General features: G+C 30.2%; 1 protein-coding gene across 1 annotated transcript; it reads left to right on the top strand.

Moving 5' to 3' along the window:
• The first annotated feature begins 2,665 nt into the window (after positions 1–2,665).
• LOC132757326 (matrilin-2-like) lies at positions 2,666–9,629 on the top strand. The gene is made up of 9 exons (XM_060748577.1): positions 2,666–2,736; positions 4,045–4,102; positions 5,340–5,474; positions 6,113–6,265; positions 6,499–6,633; positions 7,348–7,500; positions 7,793–7,927; positions 8,466–8,538; positions 8,833–9,629. Coding segments are annotated over exons 1-9 (846 nt in total). The 5' UTR covers positions 2,666–2,733; the 3' UTR covers positions 8,834–9,629.
• The last annotated feature ends 7,760 nt before the right edge of the window (positions 9,630–17,389 follow it).

Below are 17,389 nucleotides of genomic sequence, written 5' to 3'. Positions count from 1 at the left end.
CTTGATGCAAAGAGAGGATAATGATACACAAAAAGAAACAAAATCAATCTTTTCTAAAATTTCCGATATTTATCGTATGCCCAAATCAAGCATGTATACTAGTTATTCATCGTCCGTGGTCGAGTACTTCAAACCACTTATCATTTCATGAATTTAATTGTTAGACTTAGGTAGGAGTGCTCACACACACACCTATACAATTGTGTTTGGAACTCGGGACTTGAGGCAGGAATATGCAATATGTATATCCAACTTCTGTAATATATTTCAAAAGTCGGTAGTACTAGAAATTTTCCGATAAGATTAAAATTATCTTTTAAACCCAGAAGGAAATTCAATTTTTTACCTGCTCAATACGAAATAAAAGACATGAATCACTTTAATTCTTGTTTTGTTAAATATATTTTGAAGCCATCCTTTTTACATGATTGTTTAATTTAGTACGATAGTTGTCAGACTAAAACATCTGCTCAAACTATAAAAAAAAATGTAATTTTATTAAATGAACTGTGTAGTGCTTCATATCGGAATGTATTAGCAGTTCATGTTATTAAGTAACATTTAGGACGATCAGAATTGTGACAAAGGTCGCTTGCTATTTAGAATTTGTTACGTTGATATCAATTGTCAATCAAAACGTCTAACACATGCCCCCCTGTGACGACCGTGAACACTGCGTGATCGTAAGAGGTGTTTCAACGGGTTTGAATTACTGAAGTCTTAAAAATTATTACCCCCTACACATTCGATGATAAGTACGGACTCATTACTACATTTTTTGTATCTCCTCTGTAGATATCAAACCTCCCAAGACGTTTATTAGTTTATTAACAAGGTAATGCAATTGCAAACTTTATTTCTTCTATTGCTAAGGGAATAAATCAACATTTATTGCAAATCATATATCAATAATTTAAAGATAATTAATTGTTTTTCAAAAGCAAAGCAGTGAATATATAAATGCTTAAAAATAAGGAGAGTACTTTTACAGCTTCTGAAGTACTTCATGTTTATTCATAGCATAACTGTGTTATTATGTACATACTCGTATTAGTGTTTATTTACTAAAATCTTAACAATTAAGAATCCCATACCCTTATTTTTTATTTCACTTTCAAGCTTATATATCCTTTATATTATATTAAATTTTGAAAAGAGCAATTGCTAGCCGCTGTGGTGGTAATAAAGTTTTATATGCCACTGCTTAAGAATGACAATGCTACATCTTTATACTTTTTTCAAGGCACTTAAAAAACAAATGCGAACTACAAGAACACTCTTCAGATTCTGAAAACTACAATTTGATAAAGGTATCAGCATTGTAACTGTAAACTTTTAAACAAATAGGATAAAGTCTGGTTTATTGTCCGTTTGATTGTGTTTTGAATAGATTTAATACAGATGATGATTAAAGTCTGTTTATTTTTTATCGTTCGGAGGACACATGTTAACGAATGAAATGAAAATCTTTAATGAACGTCCAACTTGTCAAATATAAATATGATACATGTAAAATAGTGGTAAAGACAAACATCCGGTCAAATCAAATAAGACCAACTTAAGTAGATTTTAATATTTTAAGTACGAAAATGGTGAAGTTCAGAATTTATTAGCGTAGATATCAGCCATTTCAAATGAAGGAATGTATATTTTGCGGATATTGCTTTTATCACTTTAAATGTAATGCTATTTTTAATCCTGAATATTTTACAAGTAATATTTAAACATTTCGGAAAGTGCATCTTTGTTTTACTTTTACATATAATCTGTTTATTCGGTATAGTGTTATATAATACGATACAGCAACTTCGAATCTGTACTTATGCATGTACCATCGTAAAGTTTTATTTGTGTGTCTAATCGTGGGGCATGCGTACATTGAATATCGCTTCCCCCTTTTTATCTTTGATCTAATATTCTGACAGAAATTTAGATTGTTGTTTTTTTATCATTATTGTTTCATTATACATATCTGAGTAGTTTGTCCTGAAACACATATTATCGCCTACATGTTTACCAATAAAAGTTTTAACTAACAAATTTGTTTTAATTTTTGTATTCGTATCTTTAGTAGTCAACTCTAAAAGGCATTTATTAAATTGTTTGCTAAATAATAAACAAACCGACAAGATATTTATATAATAGAATGCTTAACGTGTGCTCATTTGAGAATAAAAAATCAAAGACCATATGACTGGACACAAATTTTTTCCGAGTTTTTTCATCATTTGATGAGGGTGCATGCTATATCTTGTGCGCGAAATTCAAATCATTCGCTTACTCAGTTTTATCCACTATGATTGTGCACAATACCTAAAAAAAGGCCTTTATAATGCCCTGTAACTCAAATACGATTAAATTTTGCTATTTATATTGACTTTCAATTTGATTCTGGGTGCTACATACCTTTGTTATTATTTTTCATATTTTCTGTTTAAAGTGCCCTGTTTTTTTCAATTTTATGTTTTATAGACTTTAAGACGTCAGTGGAGCTCCTTTGAAGAGTATTCAAACTTCAAAAAAGTTTCAACCATCGCATTAATGTTTGTTCAAATAGACACCCCGAAGATAAATAGAGGTAGTTGCAAAACAAAACTTCAAAAACCTTCTCTAATGCTTATTTACAACAACGGTCATGTGACTATTTTGCACAGCCCCCAGATTACATGACGCATAAATACGGGCAACCACGCTCGGGTATCATATTGAGCCAGCAGAGTACGGGATATAATCATGGTAGGTCATGTTTTGTATAATATACTTACAACTTAACTTTATTATGTCATTATAAGAATAATAATTATACGTTCTGAAAGTACTAATATAATCTGTATCTATATCTGGTCATAAATATTGTCTAATGTTGATACTTCCAGTAGCAAGTTTTAAAATGTTCTTTTTTTATATAATCAAACAAGGAGCAGATAAAACACACGACAGCGCATTTTTTTACAATGCAAGCAATTTAAAACATATCTAATAAACGAAATAATTAAACAACTTTATTGATAACAATAAATATATAAACAATGCAGATGCTTATACTATTTGTGTACAGTCTTAACGTTAAAATTGATTTTACTAATTTAGCAGATATTTGGAAAATATATAAACATGTACAATGTTTTCATCTGAAATCAGAACTAAACACACTTATCTGAGTACGTTGTCATGAGTTATTTGATATCAGGAAATGCTACGGAAATAGTTTCAATGTATAAATTTATTTACCTTACATATTACATATGAATCCATTTGTATTATTGTTAATTGAAATTTATTGCCATCGTGATATTTTTTTTTTCAAAGCGCCTATTGACGTTTCTGACATAATATTTGTGATGTTAACGTTTCCTTAAATTTGGACATAATTATGCGTGGTGAATAATCGCCTATATTGAAAAGCTGACCAGCGCTATCAAAATGAAAAGATAGTGTGCTTTGTTATATTTTAAAAATGTAATGATATCAACAATACAAGCATATATATCTTAAAATGCACTGTTTATTTCGGTTAAATGGACATAACAGAGTTTAACTTGCTATACATTCCTAATATTTTCTGTATCCTTATGCTACATGAATGGTATCATTTTAAATTGTTAAAGCTGCTTTTATCTAATGATTCATGTAGAATGTTCATATATAAGGTTTGTACAGCATGTAGCGCATATATGAATGTTTTGAAACAATCTAACATTCATTGGTAATATTTTTATTGTGTTGCTAATTTATTTATATTCGGAGATGAGGGCCTAAAGTAATGTACTGTTTGATTGATTTTTATATTCCATTATCTTACAGTCAATATAGTAAGAAGAAGGCGTTTCTTCTTTATTTTCTTAACCTTATCATTTATTTTCTTCTTCAAAAAAAAGAAGAAGAAAAGTGGCGGCGTGGCTAAGTGGTTAATGCGTCGGACTAGTAATCTAAAGATTGCTGACCACGTTGGTTCAAATCCTATCAGGGGCAAGCCGTTGTTTCCTTGAGCAAGAAACTTTACATTCATTGCTTAGTACTGATTGGTTCTTTTATTTATTTCAGAAATATTCATTCGCCACAATTGTACTTGGAATGGTGTTTATACACTGTTGTAAAGCAGGTACGTTACATTCTGATTTTAATATAAACGCATAAACTCTGATCAGTTCTTATATGTTCAACAATTTAAGTAGACATCGTCGCCAATGTAACTAAAATAGTTACACTATGCATTACCCTGTAATTTTAGCTCCAGAAACTGATATTTATAACGTGATAAATGTTCCGTGTGCAGTATATATGTGCAGTTTTATATACATATATATAAGACTGCAATATCTGTTTATATGTATATAGCTTTCTAAAGCTTAATACGTTAAGGCAGAAATTGTAAAATCTTGTTCAGTATTGTTAATGCGACTGTTAAAGTTATGGAAATTCTTAATTTACTTATTGATAAATTGACAAGCTTTATCTACCGGATGTAATACATGTACTGAGGATGTGGCGTGGGTCCGCAAGATTCTACGTGTGGTTTTAAAAAAATTCTGCTTGTGACGACGTTCAGATCAAGACGGGTGCGAGATAAAATGTTGTGTTTTATAATGAAATTTTAGATGTATCTAAATTGGTAGGGATTCAAATAAAAGAACTTTTCGATAAAATCAAAATCCTTTGTTTTTGATTTCTGAGAAGTGATCAGTGATATTCCAAAATATACTATTAGAATGAATGTTGAAACATGTGGTAATCCTCACTTCATACTAGATTTCATTCGAGGTCAATTACATGGATCTATTTACATAAATTAAGCACTTTGTATAATATATAAGCGACACATGACTTTGTCGGCGATAGTCAAGTGCCTTCTCATGACTATGTCAATATCCGCTATCACAACGGTATCCAGTAATACCACATTTAAAGGTCTACTTTGAAGGATAAAGTGATGTTTAATTACTTATTAAATTACAATATACATACACATTTTACAAATGTAAATTTAATTGACTCATTAAGACTTAACTTCATAACATATTTAGATTATTACTGTAAAAATGCCAAGGAATGTACTTGAGTATGCAAATAATTTCATTTAATCCTATTTTATATGTTATTTGTGATGATTCGAACGGTTGCATAGGATTCTCAAATACAGCATGCACTGGTGACAAATGCGAGTGTATTCACATAAACTGTTTTATTATAGAATTAACGTAATGAAATAACATTGCCTAGGTAACTCCTTCATGAAACAAATATCTAAGCAAACTGATTTACAATACTACGGTAAAGGTTTGATATGTTTTAAAATAGAAATGGAATGATTTGCTACTTACTGTGGAATAAAATTGCAGCTGTAAGTGACACAACTTGTACGCCAACCGGAACAGAATGTGACGCCATAGATAACTCACATTGTGACACTGACAAATGTAAATGTAATTATGGCTTTGTCATGAATGTAGATGTTTGTGCCGCAGATACTTCCGGTAAATCAGATATGCATACATAAGTTTACATATTTAAGATGTACAAATACTCAATATTTACCGTTTTATTTTCATTTAATAAAAACAAATGCAATTGATTTAATTTCTGATATTAAAACAAATTTTTTTTTACTAGTATAAATGTCATTAACTAGTGTATTTAGTTGTAAAAACAACATTTACCTATCGGCAACATGTATTGTACTTTAATTGACATTCATGTACAAGAGTAAAGTACCTCGTATAGTGCGATTTATGATTTTTACATTTGATATGTCATTTGTCAAATTTCAAAATAAAATATTTTTACAGTGCACTAAAGATATAATATTTAATTTGTTTTCATTGCATTTAAAATGTTATCAAAATCTGATTCAACATTTTTAACATTGGAAGCAATGACTATATTGATCATTCACGATTGTATGAAACACACTGATTAGTCTCCCGCATAATTTGATCTTGTTTATCATATTTTGTTATAATATGATTAATAACAGCTACATATGTTGTGTTGATGTGTGCTAAGAATTCAGAGCATGTGTTGCACACAATAAACTTTTCGTTTAAGACTTCAATAATTTGCTGTTTCTTTACTACTTCGCCCTCGGCATATTGTTTAATATCATATCTTTTAGGGAAAGTGACAGATACAGGCTGTACAAAAGATGCTGCAGCCCAGTGTAAGCATACTACAAATGCAGAATGTGACAATGCTGAAACCGGTGCTAAATGTAAATGCTCTGATGGATATGCAGAAGATATAACGAATGGCAAAACTTGTGTGAAAAGTAAGTTTATGTGTTTATCAGAACTTACGAAAATCAATAACGTATTAGCTGATAACTGAATGCTTAACTTCAATTTTCATGTAATGCTCGCAATTCCATAACATTCTGAAATAAAAAGTCCAATTTCACTCATTGAAGTTTAAATGAACATGTTTTGTTCATTGCCAAACAATATACAAATCAATGAATTAATGGAAATGTATTTTCCAACATAACACTTTTTCTGTTTTAAGCCGTTAGCGGAACAACATGTACCGCAGCTGGAACAGAATGTGGCGGCATTGATAACTCACATTGTGACACTGACAAATGTAAATGTAATGATGGTTATGTGATGAATGTCGACGTTTGTGCCGCAGATACTTCCGGTAATCAGATATGTATTAATACATACACGAAACTAATTTATGGTAGCTATAGTAACAAAGGAATTCAGTACCACTGTTTACAGATCAATTTGTTTGCAAATGTAAATTAAATGCGTAAAAAGGAGTATTTTCTGGTGCAAAACCATTGCTCGTACCTTTTTAGATTTACGATACACAAATACTTAATACTTATCCGTTTTATCCGTTTTTAATAAAAACAACTGTTAAATTGATTATATTTGAAAATATTAAAACAACGGATTTTTACTAAGAAGACTTAATAATATATCTGCTATTAACAAGTATATTTAGTTGTAAAAATAACCATTTACCTATCGGAAACATGTATTGTAATTTGTATTGTAATTAACATTCATGTACAAAAATAAAGTACCTTCTGTAAGTGAAATTTATCACCTGATAATTTGAACAAACATTTGTCAAACTTCAAAATAAATTATTTTTACATTACATTGCAATTATAATATTTAATTTGTTTTCATTGCTTTACAAACGTTATTAATAATCGATTTAACGTTTTAAACACTATATTGATTATTCACGATTTGTATGAAACACACAGATTTGTTTCCCGTATAATTTTGTTCTCATATCAATTATGTTGTGCTCTAAGAATTTGGTGAACGTGTTGCACAATAAACTGATTGTATTTTGCTGTTAAGTCAACATATTGTTTAAAATTAAATGTTTTAGGGAAAGTGACTGATACAGGCTGTACAAAAGATGGTACAGACCAGTGTAAGCATACTCCGAATGCAGAATGTGACAATGCTGAAACCGGTGCTAAATGCAAATGTTCTGATGGATATGCAGAAGATAGAACGAATGGCAAAACTTGTATGCAAAGTAAGTTCATGTGTATATCAGAACTTGTTTTATTTATTATCCTCTATTATACAACCCATCCAGAAACTTTTTTCTAAACTTAGATACGTATAAGCTGATATCTGTATCAGATTTAGTACATGTTTCAGGTAATGCTCGCACTTCTATAACATTCTGAAACAAACAGTTCTAGTTCATTTCCACTCATTGAAGTTTAAATGAACATATTTGCTCGTTGTAACACAATATATATGTACAAATCAATGAATTAATGGAAATGTATTTTCCAACATAACACTTTTTCTATTTTAAGCCGTTAGCGGAACAACATGTACCGCAGCTGGAACAGAATGTGGCGGCATTGATAACTCACATTGTGACACTGACAAATGTAAATGTAATGATGGTTATGTGATGAATGTTGAAGTGTGTACCGCAGAAAATGCAGGTTAATTTCTATGTAATTATTGTTAAACTGTGTACCGCAAAAAGTGCAGGTAAGTACTCTGTATTGAATATTAAAGTGTGTACCGCAAAAAAAATGCAGGTAAGTGCTTTGTAAAGAATGTTGAAGTGTATACTGCAGGTCACACAGATTTGTTAAGTTAAATTCTAGTCATGATATTCGTCAATGAAAAAGAACGAAATAATTGTACACAAATATCCTTTATATATTATGTTACCTCTAACTGTTTCCTATTCACATACTTTGTGTTTCAAGATAATGTTGTTTAGTGTGATGTGAATTTAGAGATGCATCTTGCTCATCTTTTAAATTCTAACAGAAATTAAATGAAACGTAGAAAAATCGATTTAAAAAAACTATATTTAGTACACTTGATCAAGTATATTTTTGCGTCCTTTTTAAAGAATGCCAGTTGCTTTTTTGTGGGCTGTTATCTTTATATGACACTTTGGATTCATATTATATTTACCTATAATGTGTAGAGTTTAAATTTTCTAATTATTATTAATTATTGTTTCAGCTACACATGTTCAGTTTGGAGTTCTGACATTATATCTCAGTTTTGGTTTGGCCATGGCGCAGAAACTTTTCTGGTAAATGCATGTTTCGTTATAATTATTTGATTTTTCTATCAATTTGTTCAAAATGGAATTGTTATCAATATATCGCACATAGAATAAATCCTTATCAAGAAAGCCTAGAGCTATTTGTAACATACCATATTTTTTGTTTGATATTAAAAGTATAAAGCCGAATACTGCACAATAAATATAAAATGTATTTACCTATTTACCTATGATTAAGGTATACATGAGATTTATCTAAAGATGGAATTGTAGTAAATACACACATTCACAAAGTTTTTATTTATTTATTTTTTTTTTCAGATTGAGAATCTGGAATAGAGCTTCATCTTTTTGCGATTGACACCTTTTCTCTATAATTTATTCCTCTCTATAAAAGTGTGATATGGCGATATGTGGCCAAGGAACTACTAAACTTTTCATTTTACAAAAAAAAGTGTTTAAATATTCAAAATAAAGTAACGACTGTTTAATTCTTGATTGAAATTATATGGTTATATATATGAACATGTTTTGCTTTTTGATTAGCAAAACATAATTTTTCGTATAATTATAAATTATGTTAAATGTTATCTTAGCGAAATGGGCTATTAATCGGTAAAATAGTATTTAATATTGATTACTCAACTGTATAATTAAAGTTTGTTGGCCTGAAGATAATCTTTGTTGATGTAACGAAACATTTACACAAGTAAACACAATTTACCTACAGTTTCAACAGCGGTGTTTGCATTGTAATAGAATGGACATAAAATGGTGTAACTAAAAGTTAAATGCATTTAGATTTACTTTAGTTTTCCAATCATTATCACGAAGTTCCTTTGAAAACAAAACAGGAAAATGTTAACAAAATATAATTACCGACGAAAGCCAAATGACTATATACTACCAAATGTTTCATTCGAGAATTTAATTATCTGAAAATGCAGGATAACCAATTAATATACATGTAAACACATTTACAACTCCAAATGAAGCATTTTTGAATTATATTGATAATATTCCTATAATATAAAGACATCTGATGAATATATAAAATTGGATTCTATATTTATAAAAATGTATAAGAAAGACTTGTGAACTAAATAAACAGTTGTTATTTAAAACGTTGTGATTTTATTTCTTCCCGTGCGTATTTATTTTGTCAATAATTTATATATCCTCTCCTTTTTATAAGTCAATTAAAACTATCGACCAAACACCTGTACTAGGTGAATATTAAAAAAGAGAAAATAAGAATCCCTAAAGAAAGCCCAACACGTCAAAATTGAAAATGTTGCAGGCTCGGTTTGATTGAGCCTGTTCAAGGACGGTATTGTCAAGTACAAACTACCGTCCACGCCCTTAGCACAGTCTTAAGCAGAATTCAACATTTGAACAGATGTGTTTATACGGCGGTTATTATGGAACCTTCAATGTGACACTAGTGCCATTCCATGAAAAGTGACGTATGTTCCTCAAGAAATAAAAGGCGTGTGCTCTGAACGAGAAAACAAAATAAAAATTTGAAAGGGGATCAGAGGTTATGAAGCCTGCATATCACAGATAAGACGTCAAAGGGCAAAAGTTTAAAACAGGAAACATAGCCTAAGGGTGACTCAACATTCAAGTAGGAATATTGGAACCACCCAACCAGAAAATGCCAAATACTTAAGCTAAAAATACCACAAACACAACAATAATGTCGACCTGAACGATTTTTAAGGAACGGAAATATAACATCTCTAATTGAATGTTCGGGGCGACTATTTACAGTCTCCACACGACACAAACAACGCTGATGTGGCGATAAAATAGAGAAAATAAGAATCCCTAAAGAAAGCCCAACACGTTTAAGTTCATTTTCAATCTATGTTTATAAAATATTTAAATTGTACAAAGCTATATAGATATTTTATGGTGTTTTACAATTCCTTGTATTCAATTTTGTCTGTCAATTATTTCAAAATACATGGATTTCCTTTAGAACCATGATACTTTAAACTTTAATTAAAATTTCTTCTTGATGTTCAATTATTGGAGACACATGTAGTGACGATAAAGTTTTGACAGTTTTAACAAACACATCGTCTGACAAATATGCAGAGTTATGTCTATTGGTACCAACAGTAAGCATCTTAAATCTTTCTTTTTAAAATAATCAGGCCGTTTATTGACCCGAAACATTTTTAAACTGCCTATGTTGTGATTTTGTCAAACGGTAAATATCAAAAATATATAATGATACATACATACATATACAAGTATATTATACTCACAGAAAAAAGAATTCTGACATTTCAGTTTGAGCACACAGTTTCAGACTTTAGAAAAGTGTGTCTCCCTTTTGAAAGTGGTTTGAAGGCGTTTGAAATTCTGAATGCGAACGCAATTAAATTGTGCAACAATGCATGCATTCGATGCAACACCAGAGCTACACTCCTTCAAACGGCACTTTACTGCTTTTTGTTTTGTCTTGAAGTAACAATAACAAATTTAACCTCAAGTTTATGTTACTTGATAATATCAAACGTGTCCACTTATGCCCAAATAGACCATTCATAATTGAAATGCATACATAGTCAGTATTCTTTGTTAAATAATGAAATAAAAGTGAAGTATATTTACTTGTCTATTAAAAATCAAAGCAACCATTTGTTATGAGATGACGCTTAGAACTTTATGTCGTAAAGCTGCATCTATGTTATAAAAGAAATTTTTTTTCATATTTTTGATAATGCCGTGTTTTTGTTGTTGTTTTAATTAAAATGCCAAACGTTTTTACAAACATTTTATCCTTTAAATTTTAGGGGTAAAACTTGTACAACGGGCGAAAAAGAATGTGATGGCGTTACTAATTCACTATTTGATGCTAATAAAATTAATGTTAAAATGATGCTGAATTTGTATCAGTGTAAACAGTGGAGGTAATGCTAACCAAGTATATTATATCAAAGAAAGTGAGACAAATTTACGTTACTTTATCTGTTCACATCGATCATTTTAAAAACTGTAGGATATGTGCATCACACAAATATATTGATAGTCATATTGTATATTTTTGTAGAACAATTTGTAGAATTGGATCTCAGGTGCCCCTTCCTGGACTGTTATATGACTGTAATACAAAATAAAATACTATTAGATGCTCAGTTGACTAAAATGATCTTTTTCTAAGAAAACGACAACAAAATATTTCTATTTGGTTGAACATAAAAAAAGTGTATGCGACTTTTTTCAATCAGAAAAAAAAATTGTCACTTGATCTGAGCTCAGTAGTACAGAAAGAAAGTGAGTCATTTTTAAACACAAAATTTTACCTATCATTGGATTACTCAAAAGTCAGTATGAATTATGTTTGTTTCAGCTTTTTGTATCAATCTTTATAACGTTTTCTTTTAGTCCGTATTTTTGGCTGTTCTTTTTTCTTCTTCTTCTTTTAATCTTTTTGAATTGAGAATATTAATATTTAAAATGAAATGATAACTGTTTTAATTATTTCATGGCAAAACTGTGTTGTAGTTAAAGCTTGATATGTATTTGATACAAAAGATAAACAACTTTTCCTAATTAAAAACTTATAAGTTGACAAGAGTTATCTTCCTGATTTTATATACCCGTAACAAATATTGCAAGCGTATCCTTCACTTCACCTTGCAAGATCATTGAAATAGTTGAACGATTCAGTACATCACAACAAATAATTGATAAAAGCAAATGTACGCTAGTATCAATTATATTTGACAATAAATGTCATAAAAATGACAGGCAACGAACACAGTTTTAGAATTGAAACGCAGATTTTAAGATTTAGTGTGTCGAAAAAAGACATTTACAATACATTTAGTATATGGACCATTAACTCAAACGCTCTGTTCATGCGATTGTTCCTCTTTCTCCTTTGATAGTGTAACGAACATGTTCCTTTATTCTTGCTTTCTGGTCCTTCGGGATAATTGAGTCCAGCACTTTTAGTGTTCAGAATTGAGTTCCGATCAAGCCGGTGCTTGGGGCGTGAGGGATGTTGCATTTATTCATTATCCCTCATGTACAGACTCTATCAAACCGAGTATGCAATTTCCATGTAATTTTGTTGTGATTAATGCTTCCGAGGGATCACTTTGTTTCCAGAGTTTTATAATAGCGTAATTTAAGCTGTCACATGCAGTGCCCTTAGCGCTTTGACCTATATTGCAATGTTAAGATCAGTTTCTTTTATCATTAAATAATATTCAATGACAAATCAAGTTTCTGATGGAGATTAATACGTTTTATTATGTAAAATAGTCCGTTTATTCGCTTTAAATGTCTGTAATTGGGAGATTGGTACATATGCGATACCATAGCGGCTCTTTCGGAATTCAGTCTCGGTTTAAGGAAAACCTTACAGAAAGATTATCACACAATTTGATATACCAAAGAATTCCAGGGATTCTTAAAGTAACAGCAAAGTTAACGTTATCTCTACAATATTACTTTAATTTGAGGAATATTCTATTGACGATGATATATAACAAGTCACGTAGCTTGGCTAGCATAGAAGAGGTGTTATATTTACAATACATTTTTGCCATTGAAGTAATAATGTATATAAAACTTTCTAAAACAGTTATTTATCAAAGCGGGCGCTATGGTGCAGTGGTAGCACTGTCTCACGACCAATCAAGGGATCACGAGTTCGATTCCCCGCTACTTCACTAAAGAACAAAATTACTACGAGACTGACAAAACCAGATCATAGAAATGTAGAGACTAATACAGACTGAAACTGACCAGAACTCAATTCAAAAGACTTAAAGGAAAAGAGGAAAACAATCGTGATGGAACAGACAGCAAAGGACATACAAAAAGATAACGGCAGACAACAACAAATACTTAATTGAGAAACAATGCTTCAAGAAAATGAATGGAATAAACGACACGACACGAAAAGTAACAAATAAAAGGACTCAATGGAACAAGACAGCAACGATACAGACAAACGAACATTGAAAAGGAGCAGGATAGAAAGATCGATAACAGAAGAAAAAGCGGAATACGCAACAATAGAATATGTTAACTAATACTGACAGCAAAATACTTAATAACAGAAAATAAACTTTGAAAATAAAATGATTTGCAAATTAAACATTCTTGTGATTGCTTGTTTGAATTCATGTCACACTGACACAAACAAAAAAGCGACTTTCTAGTAAGTACTTTAAGAGACTATGTGTTCCTTATCCAAATACAGGGGTACTTTATAAAACCCATTGACCATCAATAACATGTTATTCAGTATGAGCATACTCCATCTCTTATAATGTAGATTGTCAAAGAGGATGAATAATACGATACGGTGAGAATATATTCAGAATAAGAAATAATATAAAAAATTCTGTGCGAAATTTTGCCCGAGTTGAGTGAAAAGCATTACAACGCTTTTTTTTATTTAAGGGTCATTTTGAATATAATAAATTATCAATCTGGAAAACCTATAGATTATTACCTAAAAGTTTGCACACAAATATTATTGCAGGCCTACATCCAATGGTACACAATTTTCGTGAAAATATTTCCAGTCTAGGCATTTCAAAACAAACTCAGTGGTGTTCCTTTAATGTATCGTATTATTGCATTCTTTAAGTTTAAAATGAAATAAATTAGCTTTGTTATGCGGTGGAATGCAGAAATTTTATTGCTTAATTATAGGCTTTAACATCTGATAATGAATACTAAATCTGCCAAGATACTTCTGTAGACTTGTATTAATTTGTTCTAGTCTTAACAAGATTACATTTTGTAAGTGAAGTATTTGATTTTATCATTTAAACAGATGGATTATTTCAAATAATCAAGTATTTTATGGCATACTGTTATAACAAGGATCTATTCTAACAACGGATGTGCGAATATTTATAAGTTATGTCTTAAGTTAATAAATAACTCTTATCCTTTTGCAATCATTTGCTCACAATTTACTCAACACCCACTATGTACTTGTTGCCATATGACTGTGTATGAAGAATAAGAGATATTTTAGCAAGGGCATGTATTATCTGTTTGGGACGTTGGATATTTAACAAGATTTTATACTTGTCAAAACTACTTTAAATTTTGAATCAATGTTAATTTCTATTTCTATACGAAACATTTTGTGCTTCATATCGTTGTAGCAAATTCTAAAATTCAAAGTATTTAGATGTATTATCATTAACTGTAATTGCATATTTGCCGTTCATTATGCAATAAAAGTCGTTTTCCTTACAACATGCTTTTTATCTTAATATTCTCGTTCATATTCTTATGTTCATCATGAAATTGTTGAGTATACTTAAAGTATTATTTAGAGCTGTTATTTAAGGTGATCCATACCCCTACATGTAACTGTTACTAATAAAGCGTAATACAAGTATTATGAATGCCCACGTACTTCGCCAACTTTTTTTTCACCGATAATAATTGTTGACCGAAATACCCCATGATTACAGAAATATCGCAACCATAAGAAAACAAAGTCAGAAAGGAATGTGTTAAAATCTTTTATTATTTGCTTTCAAAGTATAGTGCAAGTATCCGGTAAATGGTTATCAAATTAAAACAAAAATGGGTTAAGTTATTACATTGTACAAGGCAGTGACGGAAGCACTGAACAGATAAAAAATTAGACAAGCAAATATCAGTTATGACACATTTTATGGTTTAAATTTGAATGCAAACTTGACTGGTTAGCATTATCTTCGGTTCTTTACATCATTTAAACTTTTATCATAATGATTATTATCCGCTGCTGTGTTTTAATTGAAAGATGCAACAAATTGGTGAAACAAAATTGGGATGTTATCAAATTAAATCAAATTATCAAATTATTTGGAAAATGCTTCTTTACACGATTGAAAAAAAATGGTAAGGGCCAAACCTTTGTTAACAATTACTTGTCCGTAACGAAAATCTAAATCTATATCTATTTGATGATGTTATACATACACCAGTGTTAAAAGATGGCAGGCATAATAGAAAAAAATGCATAACCTGTTTTAATGAGAAATTATCTTAAAAATAAGTGGTGATAAAAGTTTCCCACTCCCCCTGAGCAGAGTTATCATTCCGACGAGAAACCTGTACTTTGCTTTTACACGTACGCTACCATTCAGACAATGTTGTAATAAAAAGAAATTCGTAAATCCTACAAATATTAGGTACACTTTTATCACAATTATCATCTCAGTTTTTATGCATATTGATATATAACAGTTTAAGTCACACGAAATTTGATCGTTATTAGATATCATCTCTGTTGAATACATTTCTGTATCCGTTTTCTTTATTCAACTTATTATATTCAAATGTTTATGCAAATTGAATAAAAAGAAACTTTTCTATTAAGTTACATTCGGTCCCTAGTTCAAACTATTTTTATTAGTAACTATCCGAAAGGAGTTTTTTAAAGACAACATTAGTTAAACATAGCAGAACGATTAATATTTTTAAAAAACAAAAAGGTAATTATACATCATGAAGGAAAACAGAAACCATCAAATGTTGTATTTTGAATTATATTTCCATAGTGTCATCAAACATACGGTAAACTAAATGTTAAACAAAATGTATGCATTGTACGGAATAAAAATATCGATTTTTTTGTTGTTGTGTTTTTCTGCAAAGTAACTAAATAAACAGGACATGCTTCATCTAAAAAGTAAAAATAATATTCATATAATACCAAGTTGATATGTAAACATGTCTACAAAAAATTTAGTTATGTTTCTCGTCGCAAATTTTTCATACTTGAGAAAGAAATTTATGGACAACAGTATAATTTTGAAACAAATGTGATAGAAATCATGAAAAAGAATACTTTTCATTTGTTGTTTTAATAAAAAAAAAGAAATATAAACTACTCAAAACTCTAGATAAGGTGTAAAATGAACAAGGGTATTTAAGACACTTTCACACTACTTTTAAGTGATACTCATTTCCCTGCTTGTGTAATCTTACCTACAATTGTTGGAACACAATTCATCGTATTTTGTCATGTAAGACTGTGTTACCACTGCCGGTTACGGACAGCTTCAATGAAACTAAATGAGCGGTCTTTAAAATTTTCCGGTTTAAATAGTTTCCAATCACCAGCAAAATAAAAGAAAGGTATTTAATTTCAATAATAAATGTATTTCATTTCAGTAACTTTATTTTATTTTGAAATCAACATCGATTTATATTATCCTCTATTTCTATCATGGATCACTGCATGTGTAGTATTTTTCTAACTATATTGGAGGGGTGCATTCTATAAATGATATAGCACCATAACACAAAATATCTTTATATGCCTTTGTCGATGCTCTGAACGAACAAGCGTGAACAGTTGTGGTTTATGCTTAACATAAACATTTTGTTTCACTGCTACCATACGTTTTTAAAGCAGGGCATAACAAATATATGTGTTTGTAACATAAGTCGGATCGAAAAGCAATGGTTAGATCCTTAACCCGTCTAATTCTAACTTTCAGATTCGTGGTAAGTTAGTAATTCGATTTTTACTGTTATCTGTAAAGAAAGTAATAAGCTCTACTTATTATGTTTATTTAGGAAAAGTGTCGGAAACAGATTGCACAAATGGAGCATGCACAGGCATAGATAATGCTGAATGTGACAGTTGAACTACAAAATGCAAATGTTCAGATGGTAATAAAACAAGGATTCTACTGATGGCAGCACTTGTGTCAAAGGTATTAATCATTGGATTGGTTCAACCCTTAGGGAATTAAAGAATGAAAGATTACACACACTAATAAAAATTCAAAATTTACATTTATTTTGTTTACTTCTTACTTTTTCCTGATCCAACATTCTCATATCAAAATACATGATTTATGTTTGACGAATACCAAAACAATAG

Source organism: Ruditapes philippinarum, unplaced genomic scaffold, assembly GCF_026571515.1.
Source record: "Ruditapes philippinarum isolate M1 unplaced genomic scaffold, ASM2657151v2 ctg801_1_1_1_1, whole genome shotgun sequence".
NCBI classification, from domain to species: Eukaryota; Metazoa; Mollusca; class Bivalvia; order Venerida; family Veneridae; genus Ruditapes; species Ruditapes philippinarum.
This window is presented reverse-complemented; position numbering and strand designations above follow the sequence as displayed.

Bases quoted from the DNA above. Each gene is read 5' to 3' on its own strand.
- LOC132757326 (XM_060748577.1), top strand. The intron at 4,103-5,339 runs GTACGTTACATT...ATAAAATTGCAG, and splicing joins TATACACTGTTGTAAAGCAG to CTGTAAGTGACACAACTTGT. The intron at 7,501-7,792 runs GTAAGTTCATGT...TTCTATTTTAAG, and splicing joins TGGCAAAACTTGTATGCAAA to CCGTTAGCGGAACAACATGT.